The 16,418-nt window shown below is 41.8% G+C and overlaps 1 protein-coding gene across 4 annotated transcripts in view; it reads left to right on the top strand.

The window, feature by feature from the left end:
* LOC139311779 (alpha-2-macroglobulin-like) overlaps window positions 1–10,110 on the top strand; it is a 78,884-nt gene extending 68,774 nt beyond the window's left edge. For all 4 annotated transcript variants that reach the window (XM_070936287.1, XM_070936290.1, XM_070936289.1 and 1 more), the window contains 6 exons: window positions 3,471–3,598; window positions 4,250–4,340; window positions 5,586–5,654; window positions 6,756–6,858; window positions 9,040–9,081; window positions 9,848–10,110. In XM_070936287.1, coding sequence (XP_070792388.1) covers window positions 3,471–3,598; window positions 4,250–4,340; window positions 5,586–5,654; window positions 6,756–6,858; window positions 9,040–9,081; window positions 9,848–9,876 — 462 coding nt within the window. In that variant the 3' untranslated portion in view covers window positions 9,877–10,110. The remainder of the gene's footprint in view (window positions 1–3,470; window positions 3,599–4,249; window positions 4,341–5,585; window positions 5,655–6,755; window positions 6,859–9,039; window positions 9,082–9,847) is intronic.
* Window positions 10,111–16,418: the final 6,308 nt, after the last annotated feature.

The following is a 16,418-nucleotide window of genomic DNA, read 5'->3' as shown; positions in this document are numbered from 1 at the left end:
CAGGTCTTGAGGGAATGAATTCCAAATGTCAGTTATGAAATATAGGAGACATGAGAAGAGAGGGAGGGACAAAAGCACTGGGGAAGAAAAATGATCAGAGACTGGTGTTTTAGGGAACACATCTTCAGAAAAGGATGGGGTGGTTTACACTAGCCGAGCAAGACCCCCCCCACCCCCACCCAGGGTCTTTTGGGAGCTGCTAGCAACTAAATTGTACACATGAATGAAACACTTGTCCCAGGAGATTTCCTTCTTCTGTTTGGATTACTGCAATGTGCTTTACATGGAGCTGCCCTTGAAGACCATTTGGAAGCTACAACTGGTCCAGAATGCCGCAGAATGTTTATATTTCATAGTTAACTACCCTCTCCTCGGAGAAGGCTCTGGGCGATGTGCAATTTAATTTTGTTCCCAGAAGGGGAACAAAAAGCAAACAACACCCAGAAGAGCATATCAAGATTAATATCAGACCAACAAACAAGAAGTAAACAATGTCCCAATCAAGAAACTGCCCATAAAGTTAACAGTAAACAGTTCAACCAAAGAACTCCCCAGTCCACTCTGACAGGGCGAGCAACTACAATATAAACTGAGAGAAAACCCCACTCCTTACTATCACTGATGATGTTACCAAGTTTGGGGAATGAAACATCTGCAAGAAAACAACCAAGCTCAGAGAGCATCAAGGAGCATCCCTCGGCACAATTTAATCAATTAAAAAAAAACATTAAATTCAGAGTAATTTAGGATTAAAAATGTTAAAATCGTGATAGAACAATATTATAAACATTGCAAAAGATGAAAAGGTTTATTAGCTTTAAAGCCCTACAGGGCACAGGGCCAGGCTATCTGTGGGACTGTCTCTCCCTAAGGACATCTACTCATTCTACCAGATCAGATAAGGTGAACACACTCCTAGTTCCATTCCTTAAACTTTGCCAACCTTTGGGATCTAGGAAGTGTGCCTTTTCTGTGGCAATCCCTGCCCAATGGAGCACTCTTCCCCATGACGTTTAGCAGGCCTCTACCCTCGTAGCCTTCTGAAAAGCACTGAAGACCTGGCTTTCCCCCCAAATATTGGGGTAGTATGATGTGGACAAAAGGATTAATATATATCAGGCTCAACCCATCCAAGACCGAGTGGCTGTGGTTTCCGACGTCCCGATATAGTCAGTTGACACCATCACTGACTATTGGGGGCGAATCATTGGCCCCCACGGAGAGGGCTCGCAACTTGGGCGTGCTCCTGGATTCACGGCTGTCTTTAGAAGAGCACTTGACAGCCGTGACCGGGAGGATTTTTCATCAGGTTCGCCTGATTCGCCAGTTGCGTCCCTTTCTGGATCGGGACTCGTTATGCACAGTCACTCATGCCCTTGTCACCTCCCGCCTGGACTATGGCAATGCTCTCTACATGGGGCTCCCCTTGAGGAGCACCCGGAGGCTCCAACTGGTGCAGAGTGCGGCCGCGTGGGTGGTAATGGGAGCGACATGGCGTTCCCATGTAACACCCCTCCTGCGCGAGCTGCACTGGCTCCCGGTGGTCTTCCGGGTGCGCTTCAAGGTTTTGGTTACCATCTTTAAAGCGCTCCATGGCTTAGGACCTGGGTACTTGCGGGACCGCCTACTACCACCAATAGCCTCCCACCGGCCAGTACGCTCCCATAGAGAGCGGCTCCTCCGGGTGCCGTCAGCCAAACTATGCCGACTGGCGGCCCCCAGGGGGAGAGCCTTCTCTGTGGGGGCACCTACTATCTGGAACGAGCTCCCCCCAGAGATACGGAGGATCCCGGATCTGCGCACCTTCCGCCGCGCTTTAAAGACCTTACTATTTCACCAGGCGGGCCTGGCCTAATTTTCTCCCTCTTTTATAAAAGATTTTTAATTTTTAAATATCTTTTAGTATTTTATACATTCAATTTTAAATTGGTTTTAAAAGTTTGGGGTTTTAAATTTGTCGGGGCCAAAATTATTTAATTTGATTTTATTCTACTTTTAAATTTTGTATGTATGTATATATATATGTAGACCAGGTTGCTTCGATAGAAAACCCATTTATATATAAAAATATTGTTTTATTAGTGATGTTTCAATTGTTGGTTAGGAGCTGGCTAGAGTTTGATGTAAGATGGGGAGCTATAGAAATATTTAAATAAATTCATACTGTCCTTGTTGTAAGCCACCCAGAGTCCTCAGAGAGTTGGGCGGCATAGAAATATGAAAAATAAATAAATAAATAAATAAATAAATAATACAAAGTAAGAAAAATAAGAAATCAAAGGAAAGCTAAAGCTGCAAGAAATAAATAAGTAAAAGAAAAATAAAAAGAAATAGTAGTTTCTGAACTTCTTTACAGCAGTTATAATTAAAACCATAAATACACCTCTTACTCCACGGTTATAACATAACTCTCTTCTTTTTATAATCTATTATGTCTAATCATCAAAACCATAGATTATGTTCATTTTTTCTATTTCATTTGTACAATAAGAAAGGCAGGATACAAATAAAGGGGCATGATGGCTCAGTGTTAAAGACGTTGAGCTTGTCAGCTTGAAAGCTGATGGCCTGGGTTCAAGAACCTAGGGCTGCATGATGGGTGAGTTCCCGTTCTTGCCTCAGCTCCTGCCCACTTAGCAATTCAAAAGCATGAAATTGCAAGTAGATCAGGGGTGGGTTCTACTTACCTTTACCACTGGTTCGCAATGGGATTGCACGCGCGCATGAGCGAAGCAAGCGCACATGCCTTGCTTCTGAGCATGCGCAGATCGCTGATGATGACATCCGGGGTGGTGGGCAGGGCCTTCTGCTGGTTTTACTACCAGTTCTTGTGAACCGGTCTGAACTGGGGGCAACCCACCACTGAAGTAGGTAAATAGGTAATTTGGGTGGGAATGTAACAGTGTTCTGTATGCTTCAGCATATAGTCATGCTGGCCACATGATCATGGAAATATTTAGACAAGCTGACTCACTTGGCTAAGAAACAGAGATGAGCATCACCCCCTAGAGTTGAACATGACTAGAAAGGGGAAACCTTTACCTTTACAGATAAAATAATAAAATAAATGAAAAGTCCATTAGGAGTTTCTGGTCAGCAATAAACATAGATATTTGTCTTTTCTCTGATCAGGTAAGTCAATTTGGCCATCTCAGTGAATTCCATCCTCTTCACCAACCATTCCTCCATTGTGGGGGTGCTGAATCTTTCCGTCTTTGTGCATACAATGATCTAGCTGCAGTTACCATGTACAACAACAAAGTTCCATGACTTTTTCCCCAACTGTTTGCTCATCAAATCCCCAAAGAAAAGCCTCTAGTCTCGATTGTATATTAATCTTTAAATCCTCTAGATCAGTGTGTCTATTTGAATACAGATTTTTCTCGCACTTTTATGTATCCCACTTGTTTTAAACCTCCTTCTGTCACGGGAGTGTTGAACATCCCCAAATGATGGCCTTTCCATTCCAGACCGCCTTGAAATACAATGTCCCTTTGAGGCAAGAAGATGCACCATTTAGGCTGGATGTGCAGACTGTTCCGGAGACTTGCACAGGAATCAAAGCTCACATCACTTTTGACATTGCCATGAATGTCAGGTAATCTCTTTCTTAGATCGATGCTGAGCCTCGCTTCCTTGAACAGATACAAGCACATCTCCTCCAAGGATGGACCATGTTGCAGGAACTGGATGTTGCTAGTCTGGTGAAGAGAAGGACCAGGGGAGACATGATAGCAGTGTTCCAATACTTGAGGCCACAGAGAGGAAAGCGTCGAGCTATTTTCCAAAGCACCTGAAGGCCAGACAAAGAACAATGGATGGAAATTGAATAAGGAGAGATTCAACCTGGAAATAAGGAGAAATTTTCTGAGAGTGAGAACAATCAATCAATGGAACAGCTTGGCTTCGGAAGTTGTGGGAGCTTCATCACTGGAAGCTTTCAAGAAGAGACTGGACTGCCATCTGTCAAAAATGGTGTAGGGTCTGCTTGAGGGGGGGGGTTGGACTAGATGACCTATATGACCTTCCAACTCTGTTTATCTGTATGTCTGAGGGTCCAAAGGCTGATACTCAGCTTTCCCCACCTTCTGAAAGGCCACAGTTCTGCATTCCAGAAATTCCATTCAATGGCAACATTGGATGGAGGCCCTGAGGGCACGGCCAAGCTTTTATGAACCTGCATGCAGCATTTTGCCTCCAGCTATGCATCTGTTGCTTTAATGTCTTCTTTCCTTTCTTGGTTTCTCAGTTACACTGGCCAACGTCTGGTTTCCAATATGGCAATTGTCCAGATTAAGATGCTATCTGGATACATCCCGGTGAAATCCAGTGTAAAAAAGGTATTTTTTCCCAGGTTCCCTTTTCCGCTAAACCTTCAGTGCCGTATTTCTTGATGCAGGGAATTCTCGACCTATGACTGCAATCAAACTTGGAATTATGGTCGCATGTTGTACCGGTCGCTAAATGGATCAAGATTTGACTGCACCTAATTTTACCTTTTTTCTTTCTTTTTATATATACTGCTCAAAAAAATAAAGGGAACACAAGCAGAAGACATCCGAGATCTGAATGAATGAAATAGCCTTATTAAATACTTTGTTCTTTACATACAGTAGTTTATACACTGCTCAAACAACTAAAGGGAACACAAAACTACTGTATGTAACGAACAAAGTATTTAATAAGGCTATTTCATTCATTCAGATCTTGGATGTCTTCTGCTTGTGTTCCCTTTATTTTTTTGAGCAGTGTATATATTGTTTTATCATAAAAAGGTGAAATACGAAACAGAAAAACAAAGCAAAACAGAAGCATACATTCAACACTAACAACAAAATAGCATACAAAGAAAGGAGAAAAAAGTGATCAAATAAATTTAACATGTAGGATCCATCCTAGCTGGGCACTGAAAAAAAGAAAAGAAAAAGCAGTAAATTCTCCCCTTTTACATATATGTGTGTATATATACATATGAATAAGTATGTATCTTTTAACAACCGTTTTTCGTATGAGCATTCAGTGCATTATTTTCTACAATTTGGGGTTTTTTTGGTGGAAACCGGAAGTAAATGCTGGTTTCTGGTAAAAACCATTGTAAATTGTGGTCACATGACTGTGGGATGCTTCCAAGAGCCAGAAAGGCAGATGGTTGCCAAGCACCTAAAATGTGATCACATGACCATAGGTGGAAGGCAATCATCAGATCTTTGAGTCCAGGTTGTAAGTGGCCCTGGAGAGGTCTGTCATAACCTTGAATGGTTGCTAAGCAGCTGGTTGTAAATCGAGAACTACAACTGTAATACGAAATGGGGATTAAGAATGCTAAAACAGATTTGTTGAATATTGATATTTTCTCCAATGAAAATAGCAGTTGCCATTCTTTCTCATGTTATGAAATATTGCAACTTTCCATACAATCCAAAGTTAGCCATAACTTCGTGGTGGATTCTTTACTGAGCAGGAGGTTTAACTTGGTGACTTACAAGATCACTTCTAACTCTGTTTCTATGGCCACCTAGTTCAACAGTATGACTATAAACGTTACTAAAGCTCTTTCCATTTTTCAAATGTTTTCACCCCTGAAGCTGGAAAAGCAAGGTCAGATCAAGAGGAGTGAAGTGAACATCAATCATGTCCTGCTATACTTGGATGAGGTGAGTAAGGATAAGGAGAGGAGCCCAAATAGGGAACAAAATCATTCAATCAAAGGGATAAAATGCAGGGCAGGACACCTTCCTTTCTCCTTGTCCTTATTTTTCTTGGAAGCAAGGAGTCACAAGCTTATTATGGGCTGAGTTTTTTCAAGTGGCTGCCACAATGTGCCACATCCTCTACTTCTGGTCAATGACAGCTTCCCCTCTCTACACAACAGGTATATTTTCATATGTTGGGGTTTCTCAACCTTGGTGACTTCAAGATGCATGGACTTCAAACCCCAGAATTCCTTGGCCAATAAGCTTGAGAAATCCCATTCTATGTGAACAAACTCATATGTCATGATGCTGCTTAGTTCCACTACATCATCAGAATATTTCTACTAGAATTCTAGAATTCCCTCGCTATTAAATAATAGACAATATCTTCTTGGCCTAAGGATGCTCAAATAACATTTGTGTTCAAGGGGGTGGACTGAATGACCTCAAATACCTCTTCTAGCTTCAGAATTTTTTTGCCTTCCGTCTGTTCAAGGAGAACAAGAAACCCTCACAGCTTTAAGAGACAAATTAAAAGCAAGATTGAAGGCTTTAGAAAGATTGGACTACAAGGCCCATCCTTTCCCTGCTAGTATACTTTAGGCCTTTCCCTTTCAGCCTAAGGATGCTGAAAGAGCTTGGACATCTCCCTACAGGATATAGTTAAGAGATTACTGGAGCCAGTCTTTTTCTTTAGTGACTTCTGTTGTATTTCTATAGAGTTGTAATTATTTTTTTATACGTAGCACAACTTCACCTCCTCTTTTATTAAGTCTGTTTCTTTTCCGTGGACATTGTCCTGTAGTAGTGCTTGATTTCTCACTCCTATGGTAGACATGGTCAAAATACATCTAGGCTTTTCTAAGATCCCTGCTAGTGTGATGTCTCCAATAGAAGGAAATATATGTAGTTCAGGGTTCTAAAGATGTATGTAGCTCATATGTAGCTCAGACCAAGCTAAATCCAAACAACCAAGGTCAGAGAACAAAAAGGGCTCTCCAATATGTTGCCTGCAGAAGCTCTCCGTCTTGTTGTAATCTCATAGTCAACTTTTCTCTGCAGGTACGCAACACAATCCAGACTTTCTCCTTTACAGTGGAGCAGGAGACACCCGTCCGGGGCCTGAAGCCTGCCTTGGTGAAAGTCTATGATTACTATGAAACTGGTAAGAAGGTAGTTCCAATCAGCTTGTTTAATTATTTTTCAAAATGTGGTTGCTCGGCATTTTTTCTTCCTTTTGCTTTGGGAGATTTAGGGCTCAAAAAGGGGCAAAATTAACGGCTTTCAGTTTTGTTGAAGATGGGCATATGTTTGGCCCTTACAGCAGGGGTCCCCAACCCCCTGGCTATGGCCCAGTACCAGGCCATGGCCTATTCAAAACTGTGGTTGTGTGAGCAGCGGGCTGGCACACATCAGTGCGTGTGCAGCTCAATTTACATGAGTGGCGGGCCGGCGGACACGCACATGCAGCTTAACTCACACAAGTTAAGCTAACATGTTCCCCCCCCTCCAAATAATCCTCTGATAATAAGCCCAATCGGGCTTTTTGAGCGCATGGCAATTAGGCCAAGTGCTTATTTCAGGGTTCAAAAAAATATAAGACGGGGTCTTATTTTCGGGAAAACTCGGTATGTGTGTGCGTGTGCACATGCTGGGCCACTGCTCGCACAGCCCGGTTTCCCTCTCCCCCACTGGAAAGGTTGGGGATCGCTGCCTTAAAACACTACTTGGTGGGAAAAATACAACTGATCCTTGGGGAGATGTCAGGATTTTTAACCAGATAAATTTCTTCTTGCACAACATTTGAAACTGTGTGTAAAATTAAAGGACAATCACCGTCCCCAGACTGGTTTGCATTTTGTTGTTTTACTTTAAAAACAACCTTGTGTTTCACAACCCAGCTCAGGCATTTCCATGCATCATGATTAAGTCCAAACCAACAAGGGTTAGAATGGAATGGGAATGGGAATGGGAATTGTTAGGATATGGTTTGAGCCTAACAAGTTGTCCAGGCAATATATGTGTTCTGTGATTTTAATATGAATATGTATTGTGTGACTTTAAAGTTTTACTGCTGATTCATTGTAATGCTGAGTCATGCTGTAATTAGATAATCACTGGTTGTAAACGTATTTAAGGAAGGTACTGTAACGTATTCAGTTGATGATAAGTTACCATAGTGTGTGGAGTTGCTACCATTGTGCTATCATCGTTGGATGGATCTGCTACCATCGTGGTTTGTGAACCAGAGTGAGTTTGTTATTCTAACCAACTACTGTTTGTGTGGTAAGAAGAGTTTTTGTATCACTGGACTGATTTAACTGGCAAAGACTTGGATTGATTTAAAGACTATGAGATTGTTTTTTCACTATAAAGTAAACTTTTGATAAACCAGTTTGCACATCTCTTATTCATTGCTCTCAGCAACGTTTCTCTGTGCTCTACACTCTGCTGGTTGGTAACACAACAACAATATCCTTAACAGGAATAGAATAGAATAGAATAGAATAGAATAGAATAGAATAGAATAGAATAGAATAGAATAGAATAGAATAGGAAGGGACCTTGGAAGTCTTCTAGTCTAACCCCCTGCTGAAGCAGGACTGTCTAGTCTCTTCTTAAAAACCTCCAGTGATGATTTCTGAAGGCAAGAGTTGTTTTATGCTATCGGGCTGCTGGCTGGGAAGTGGGACCCTAGAGTGGGCGAGTGGAACAGAGCTTCTCTAGGCAATTCATCTATCCCTTGTAGGGTTTTTTTTTTTTAAAAATTTGCATCGCTGAGAATGCTTTGGAGAGAACCACCTGGAAAGGGAGGGTGTGTGTATCAAAAAATAAAAGTTGGCAGTTGCGATTCAGACACCAGTCCCTGTGGGTTGTGCTGTTTGTCTGCAACTGCATCGCTGGGTGGATCATTGACCAAGATTTAACAACAGGCTGGGTAAGAAGCCCTTTGTACTCCTGGAGCTAAGTCAGTATCATGAACCATATGATGAAGAGCAAAGTCGAGGAGAGAGACCAGGGGTGGGTTCTAACCGGCTTTACTACCGGTTCTCTTTGTGTGCGCACTTTGTGCGCTATCGCCTCTTCAGTTGCGCGCTTTGCACAAGCACGTTGCGAATCTGCCCAGCTGAGGTGCAGCAATCCGCTCTGCCGCACCTCTCAGCTGGGCAAAAAAAGAAGAAATATAAGGTCGGAAAAATGCGGGAGGGAGGGCCCAGCTCCCGAAGAAAGAGAACCAGTTCGGTGATGTAATAGCTTCACCGCTACCAGTTCGGCCGAACCGGGAGCAACCCACCACTGAGAGAGACACTTCAGCCCTGACAAACTTTCCTTTTTTGTGTTCCAGATGAATTTGCAACAGCCGAGTACACTGCCCCCTGCAGTTCAGGTAAAGCATGAGTTGCCATTGGCTCAAATGTTTTTAGGTACATGTACTCCTCAATTTATGACCATAATTGAGTCCAAAACAGTGGTGGGATTCAACCAGTTCGCACCACTTCGGGAGAACCGGTTGTTAACTTTCTGAGCAGTTTGGCAAACTGGTTGTTGGAAGGAATCATTAGGGCAGAGAACCGGTTGTTAAATTACTTGAATCTCACCACTGGTCCAAAACCATTCGTTTGATGACTGCTCAAAGTTACAATGGCACAGAAAACAGTGACTTATTATCGTTTTTTACCCTTATGACTACTGCAGCATCCCCATGGTCACGTGATTAAAATTCGGACTCCTGGCAACTGGCTCATATTTATGACGGTTGCAGTGTCCTGGGGTCATGTGATCACCTTTTGCGGTCTTCCGATGAGCAAAATCAATGGGGAAGCCAGATTCACTTTACAACCATATTACTAATTTAACAACTGCAGTGATTCACTTAACAACTGTGGCAAGAAAGGCCATAAAACTCACTTAACTCACTTAGCAACAGAAATTTTGGGCTCAATTGTGGTCGTATGTCAAGGACCACCTATAGTTAGTTCTTTGGCTTCTTTCTGGATGACAATTTGTCCATTTGGTTTGTGTATGGGGAAAATGGGGAAGAGGTGATTTCATTTGGGCATTCTGCCTCATGCCCACCTAAACTTTGTTTTTTACCAGTTGATCTGAACCTTTCTTAGTTTCTTACCTATTTTCTAACTTTTCCTCCATGACAGATGATATCAAGGAAGTCTATAACGCATAAGGATTCAGGCCATGTTTTCTGGAATAGCACATGCTCAGAAAGAATGAATTTCCTGGAAACTAAGGAGGAACGTGATTTTATGTACGAACATATTATAAATGCTCAATACTAAACTGTTTTCAATATTTTGATCGTAACATATTTTTTTGAACTGTAAGCCACCGAGAGTCATTGACTGAAATGGGCGGCTATAGAAACTGAACAAATAAATAATAATTTTCAGAACCAAGGCAATTTCTTTGTTTTTCTTCTCCTACCTGGGCACCTTATTCATTATTTTCCAAAGGAGAATTAAATGTGTGTTTTCACCAGTCCTGGCAGCAATCCAAATGGCATGCTGCAGTGCTGAAGACTTAAGTTTGGGGTGGGGAACAGGGAGATCTTTTCTTAGGTAAAAATAAAAATGTAGTTTTATGTTCAATTGGGTGTCTCAAATACTTCTATATCTTACAAATGCTGGACAGCTTTTTCCCACTGAGTATTCTACAATTCTTTGCTATGTGTACAATAGTAAAAAAAAGTCCATAATTTAAGGAAAAAGAAGTGTCAGCCCATCCAATTAAACCGGACAGGCAATACAGCTAGATGAGTTACATCTCACCTAGAATACTGCATTCAGTTTTGGCCAGCACTCTATAAAAAGGATGTTGAGACTCTGGAACGAGTGCAGAGAAGAGCAACAAAGATGATCGGGGCTGGAAGTGAAAACATACGAAGAACAGTTGCAGGAACTGGGCATGGCTAGTCTAGTGAAGAGAAGGACCAGGGATGACATGATAGCAGTATTCCAGTATTTGAGGGGCTGTCACAGAGAGGAGGGAGGTCAACCTATTTTCCAAAGTACCTGAAGGCCAGACAAGGAACAATGGATGGAAACTGTTCAAAGAGAGTTTCAATCTAGAAATAAGGAGAAATTTTCTGAGAGTGAGAACAATCAACCAGTGGAACAGCTTGCCTTCAGAAGTTGTGGGTGCTTCATCACCAGAGGCTTTCAAGAAGAGAGTGACCAGCTACTTATCAGAAATGGTATAGGGGGTTGGATTAGATGACCTACAAGGTCCTTTCGAAATTTCTATGTTATTTTGTTATTATACATGTTTAAACAAAGAAAAGCAGGTCTGAGGAGAAATATAATAACATCTTCTATGACTCTGTTATTCTACTTTATTGTAATGCTATATTAATAGAGTCTTGCAAGTCTGAAGGTATAAATCTCCCACTGCCACTTTTTAACCCTTTCATCCATCAGGGTGGGCCCTTCGTAAGTTTCTTTCTCTGACTGATGTTAGACACATGTCTCTAAGTTACAGAATTGACATTAGGACATTGCAGTGCACATTTGTCATTGGCTTCCCCCATTCCCCCCAGTAATAAGATACCACTGTAGGGTTGGTGTCAAGATTCAAAGCGAGCTTTTGCTGTTGCAACCATTATCGCTTCTTGGCTTGCCAATGAATCAGGGAGGAAGGAAGGGGGAGATGGAATGTAGGCTCCAGATATCAAGAAGACGAGCGTGAGAGCCAAGGACACTTCAGCAGGTGTTTGCCAAAGCCAAAGACTTTTTCTCACAACAGTGCAATGAGACTCAATTGGACAATGTAACCTGCACTAATGGGAGGAGGGAGAATCCTATACTTTAGTTATGTGGGTTTGTGTGGGAATTAGCTAGAACTGGTTTTGCCTTAATCAGTGCCAAATGATGTACTCAAAATGAATGAAGTTTTGAATTCAGAGATTGGATTGTCTCAGTCGTGCTTGCTTTGGTTGGGTTCATTAGTCGGAATGTTGACAGTTAGATTGAAATGAGGAAAGTCAGTGAAGTGACAGCAAAGAAAGTTTTTTTTAAAAAAAAGAAGATAGACTTTGTTTTATAAAAAAAATCTGGCACACACACATACACACACACACACACAGAGTGCCCAGGCATCTGCAGGCACTTTTAAAAAATCCAGAAGAAAGACTTGAAAATGTGTACAAAGAGAGTGGGACCTTCTCAAATATATTTATACTGCTATTTCCAATATATTTTTTCCTCTCTTTTTCTCTTTTTCTGACTGTGTAATCTCTTTACAGGTAATCCTTGATTTACAACATTTCATTTAGTGACTGTTCGAGGTTACAATGGCACTGAAAAGAGGGACATGACCATTTTTCACACTTATGACCGTTGTAGCATCCCCATGGTCATATGATCAAATTTCGGATGCTTGGCTCATATTCGCGACAGTTGCATTGTCCTGGGATCATATGATCACCATTTGTAACCTTCCCAGCTGGCTTCTGACAAGCAAAGTCAATGGGGGAAAAGTAGATTCATTTAACAACTGCATGATTTGCTTAACAACTTGTCCCCCATATCTCCAGTTTTTAATGTTTTTTAATCGAAGAAGGTAGAGTTGTGTGCAACAGGTCTGAAGGTGCAAGGTCGGAAAAAATAAATTGTCCCCAAGTTCTTTGGCTGGCACACAAGTGCTGTCGGGAAACTGCCAGTTGGGGTTAGTCTTATTGATTTCAGATGGCTTTAAAAAAAAACCCAAAACCCAAAGTCCATCCTTTCATTGCTCCATCAGTGCATATGCAGAAAAAATAAGCCCTTCATGAAGTAGAGGGAATGGAGCATAGGAGCCAAATGGCTTATGGATCTTTGCTTACTGTGAAACGAAATATAGCAGGTGACCTGGACGAACCCCTTGATCTAGCATAAGCTAGTCACTGTTTTCAAAGCATAAAGAAAAAAGAAAAGAAAAACAGCTTCCTTAACTCCGAGGGTGACCAATGAGACTTGACGGCTGCAGAACAAGAAGTTATACTATGCAACAGAAGCACTGAGGCGCTTCTGTGATGAAAGGATTAGCCAGCTACATCACCATTCCCTGGGGGTTGCCCAGTTGGGGGCTCCTTTCATGTGCTCATTAATGAGCCCATCAAAATGGTACCTATTTATCTATTCATGTTTGCATGCTTTTGAACTAATAGGTCGGCAGGAGCTGGAGCAAAAGACGGGAGCTCATCCAGTCACACAGCAGCATTCCGGTCTCAAACATGGGCTTGCAAATTGTCAATCCAGCGTCCTAACCACATGAGTCACCACGTTCCACAGCAGGAAGTTTAAAAATATTGTGAGGATTTTTTTTTTCTTTTTGGAAGAAAGTCCTTTAGGTGGCAGTGATAGCTAGGAGAGCCTTTGCACAGCCTTTCCTGTGCCAGTTGCACCCTTTCTTGCTTCGCAATTTCCTGCACTCAGTCACTCAAGCCCTAGTCATCTCTCATTTGGACTACTGCAATGCACTCTACATGGGGCTTGAAGAGTATTTGGAAGGTAGAGTTGGCCTAGAATGTGGCTGCATGGACAATTCTGGGAGCCCTAGGGTGGCCTATGTAACATCTCTTACAGAAGCTGCTTTGGCTGCTAGTTTGCTTCCTAGTGCAATTCAAGGTGTTGGTTATTACTTATAAAGCTCTTTATGGCATGTGGATGGAGGTTATCTGAGGAACTGTCTCATCCCAATACTATTGGCTCACCTTATTCACATTGACAGAAGGAGAATGCTATGGACCATGTGGGCCAAGGAATTTCAGCTGATGGGGCCCAGGAAACCACAGTCCATAGACCACAGCCATCAGGGTGCTGGAGCTACCAAAAGAGCTAATGCCCTTTTAGGTTGCGTCCATAGAAATACAGTATCAACAAGTGATACTATATTAGATTACAGGAAGTGATCATTCTGTTCTCTCTGAACTTGTCAGACTGTACCTGCAACCCTATGTCTGGATCTGGTTGTCACAATAGAAAAAAGGTGTGGAGGAACTGGAAAGAGTTTAGAAAAGATGGGTGAAGATGATGTTGAGGGGGATGTTTGGAGGCTGAATCCTATGAAGAGCAGTTAAAGGAACAGGATTCCAACAGTGGAGGTTTTTAAGAAGAGATTGGACAATCATATGTCTGAAATGGTTAGGGTTGCCTGGCTGGACTAGAAGAACTTCAAGGTCCCTTCCAACTGCTGGAAGAAAAATCTGGTCTGATTCCAAGCCAGGAGAAAAGAAGAAAGACGCTGAAAATAAAATGGAGGCAGGTCTCATTTTGGAAAGGAGGTCTATAACTAACTAACTAACTAACTAACTAACTAACTAACTAACTAAATAAATAAATAAATAAATAAATAAATAACTTTATTGTCATTGTACATGTATACACAGTATACCCAAACTTAACACCCAAAGACCAGGTCCAACACACATAACAATCCTCAAACACACTCCCACCCACCGCAATTCTCCACCCCTAAACCACCCAAACATCCACACAACAGACCAAGTAATACTGTCCAACAGCTCACTGACGGTGGCCCTTTAGTTCATTGTTGAGTGCAATTATAGCTCTGGGATAAAAACTATTCAGAAAACGTGTGGTCCGACTTTTAATTGTTCTGTATCTTCTGCCAGAAGGCAACAGTCCAAAAAGATTGTAAGCAGGATGGGAAGAGTCTCGGAGAAAGTTATGCAACTTTCCCAAACAGCGAGATTTGAAGATGTCGTCCAGGGCTGGTATCTGGAGTCTGATGATATTCTGGGCAGTTTTAATGATTCTCTGTAGAGCTTTTTTGTCCGCTACAGAGCTGCTCCCATACCATGCAAGAATGCCATATGTCAGGACACTCTCAATGGTGCTGTGATAGTAGGATAGAAGTAGATGCTGAGATAGATTTAGTAGCTTGCCAAATTGTGTTGTTTATTTGGATTTTCTTTGCTTATGAATAGATTGGCCCAGTCTTTCTGAATCGGTACAAAATCTCCATTCCAAAAGACCAGCCACTTCAAGCTTCTGCTTGAGGCTGTTTTCCTATGGCAAGAAGATTGGGGCTGCTTTTTGCAGATTTTCCTCCATCTCTTCTTTGATGGAAATATTCTATCCTGCTTCTTTTTAATATTCAGAATAAAGAATATTTTAATCTGGGGAGGTCCTGTTTCCTACACAAGTCTGTTATTTTGTTATTCTGACATGCTTAACCCAAAGAAGAGCTGGTGTGAGGAGAAATATGGTAGCAACTTCCAGTCTTTGAAGGGTTGGGTTTATCCTCCCCAAGTTGCTGAGAGCAGCACAGAGAACCACTCCTTTCTCTGTGGGACCTCCAGATGCTTGCTACCATGTTTCCTTTACTTTTCTTCTAATCTTCCCTCTTGCACGCTAAGCATGCCCAGGCCCTTTCACTATTCCTCATATTTTTCCTCTCATGGGCTTGTTTAATGAACATGTTTATTGTTTTAAACTGGTTTTGTAAAATATTTTAATTGTAAGTTCTATATGCTTCCCAAAATCACTTTGTGTGAGATGGATGGCCATATAAATTTGATGAACAAACACATAAATAAATAAAGGCTTGATTTCCAGACTCTTCACCATCTTGATGATCCTCTTGAGCTTCCTCCAATTTTCCAGCTTCCCTTTTCAACTATGGCACTCAGAATCTTCGTAGTAAAATGGATTTTTTAAAAGCATTGTTGGAAGAAAAATCCAGTAATGGAGGCTGATTGGAAAGAAGGACTCTGTTTATTGATGAGCAGAACCAACCACAGCATGTTCTGGGACAGCTGACAAATTGGTTGAATGAGTGGTTGGATCTTTATAGGTTTCTATGACTTTGACGTTTGAGCTATTCTTGAGATTATGCAATGAAGGGGCTTTTGTGTCTCTTGCTATTTCAATGGTGGTGGGTTAATTCTATTATGTCCTAAATGTCATGTCCTGTTCTTGTTTGTGGGATGTAAATTTTAATCCCAGCCTGGGAGAGGTGTGGCTGAAGATCTTTTGTTTGTGAATAGACTGGCCTGGATTTCTTAATGGGCACAAAATACCCATCTCTACAGATTTTAGGCATCTGCTGGAGGCTGTTTTACTATGCAGGAAATTGGGGCTGCTTTCTGCCTTTAAGAGCATGTTTCTCCATTTTTCCTTTGGGGAAATATAATATTCTGCCTCTTAATATTCCCCAAAGTATTTCATTCTCTGGGGTGGGCGGGGTTTCCCACAGCACCCAAGGAAATACTGGGGACTTTTTGGCATGGTGCACTAATGCTAATTAAGCACACAAGACATGTAAATCTTTTTGAAATCTTTACTTTGCAAAAGTACTCTGCAGAAAAAGGGCAGTTGTGATTAAAGTTTCCAAAGCAAGCACAGAGATCAGTTCTAAGGCTGTGGGTTTCAAAGGGTTACAGTCGGAAAATCATGACGTCAGCTAGTCAGGTGGGCACAGTAGGTGGGCAGTGTTGCTGCTAGACAAATATGAGCTGGTTGGAAGGTAACTTACTCAGCCAATTTCTCTAACTTTCTCTGATAAGGCAGAGCAGCTGCTGGAAAAGAATTTGGCAATTTAGTTATCTCAATTTAATTCTTTTTTCCTCAGCAACCGGAAAGATCAAGTAATGCAAACAGAATTGGCTGTTGCAATCTGTTCCAACCCATTTCTTATCTTCTCTGTTTGCAGATAGTCAGTATAAGTAGCAGTGGGAGGAATGCTCAGAGGCCTTTGCTTTGCACACCA

The sequence above is a fragment of the Pituophis catenifer genome, unplaced genomic scaffold (assembly GCF_029215685.1).
Source record: "Pituophis catenifer annectens isolate HBS135680 unplaced genomic scaffold, rPitCat1.0.hap2 SCAF_2, whole genome shotgun sequence".
Taxonomy (NCBI): domain Eukaryota; kingdom Metazoa; phylum Chordata; class Lepidosauria; order Squamata; family Colubridae; genus Pituophis; species Pituophis catenifer.
The sequence above is the reverse complement of the archived record's forward strand: the minus strand, read 5'-3'. Positions and strand labels throughout refer to the sequence as shown.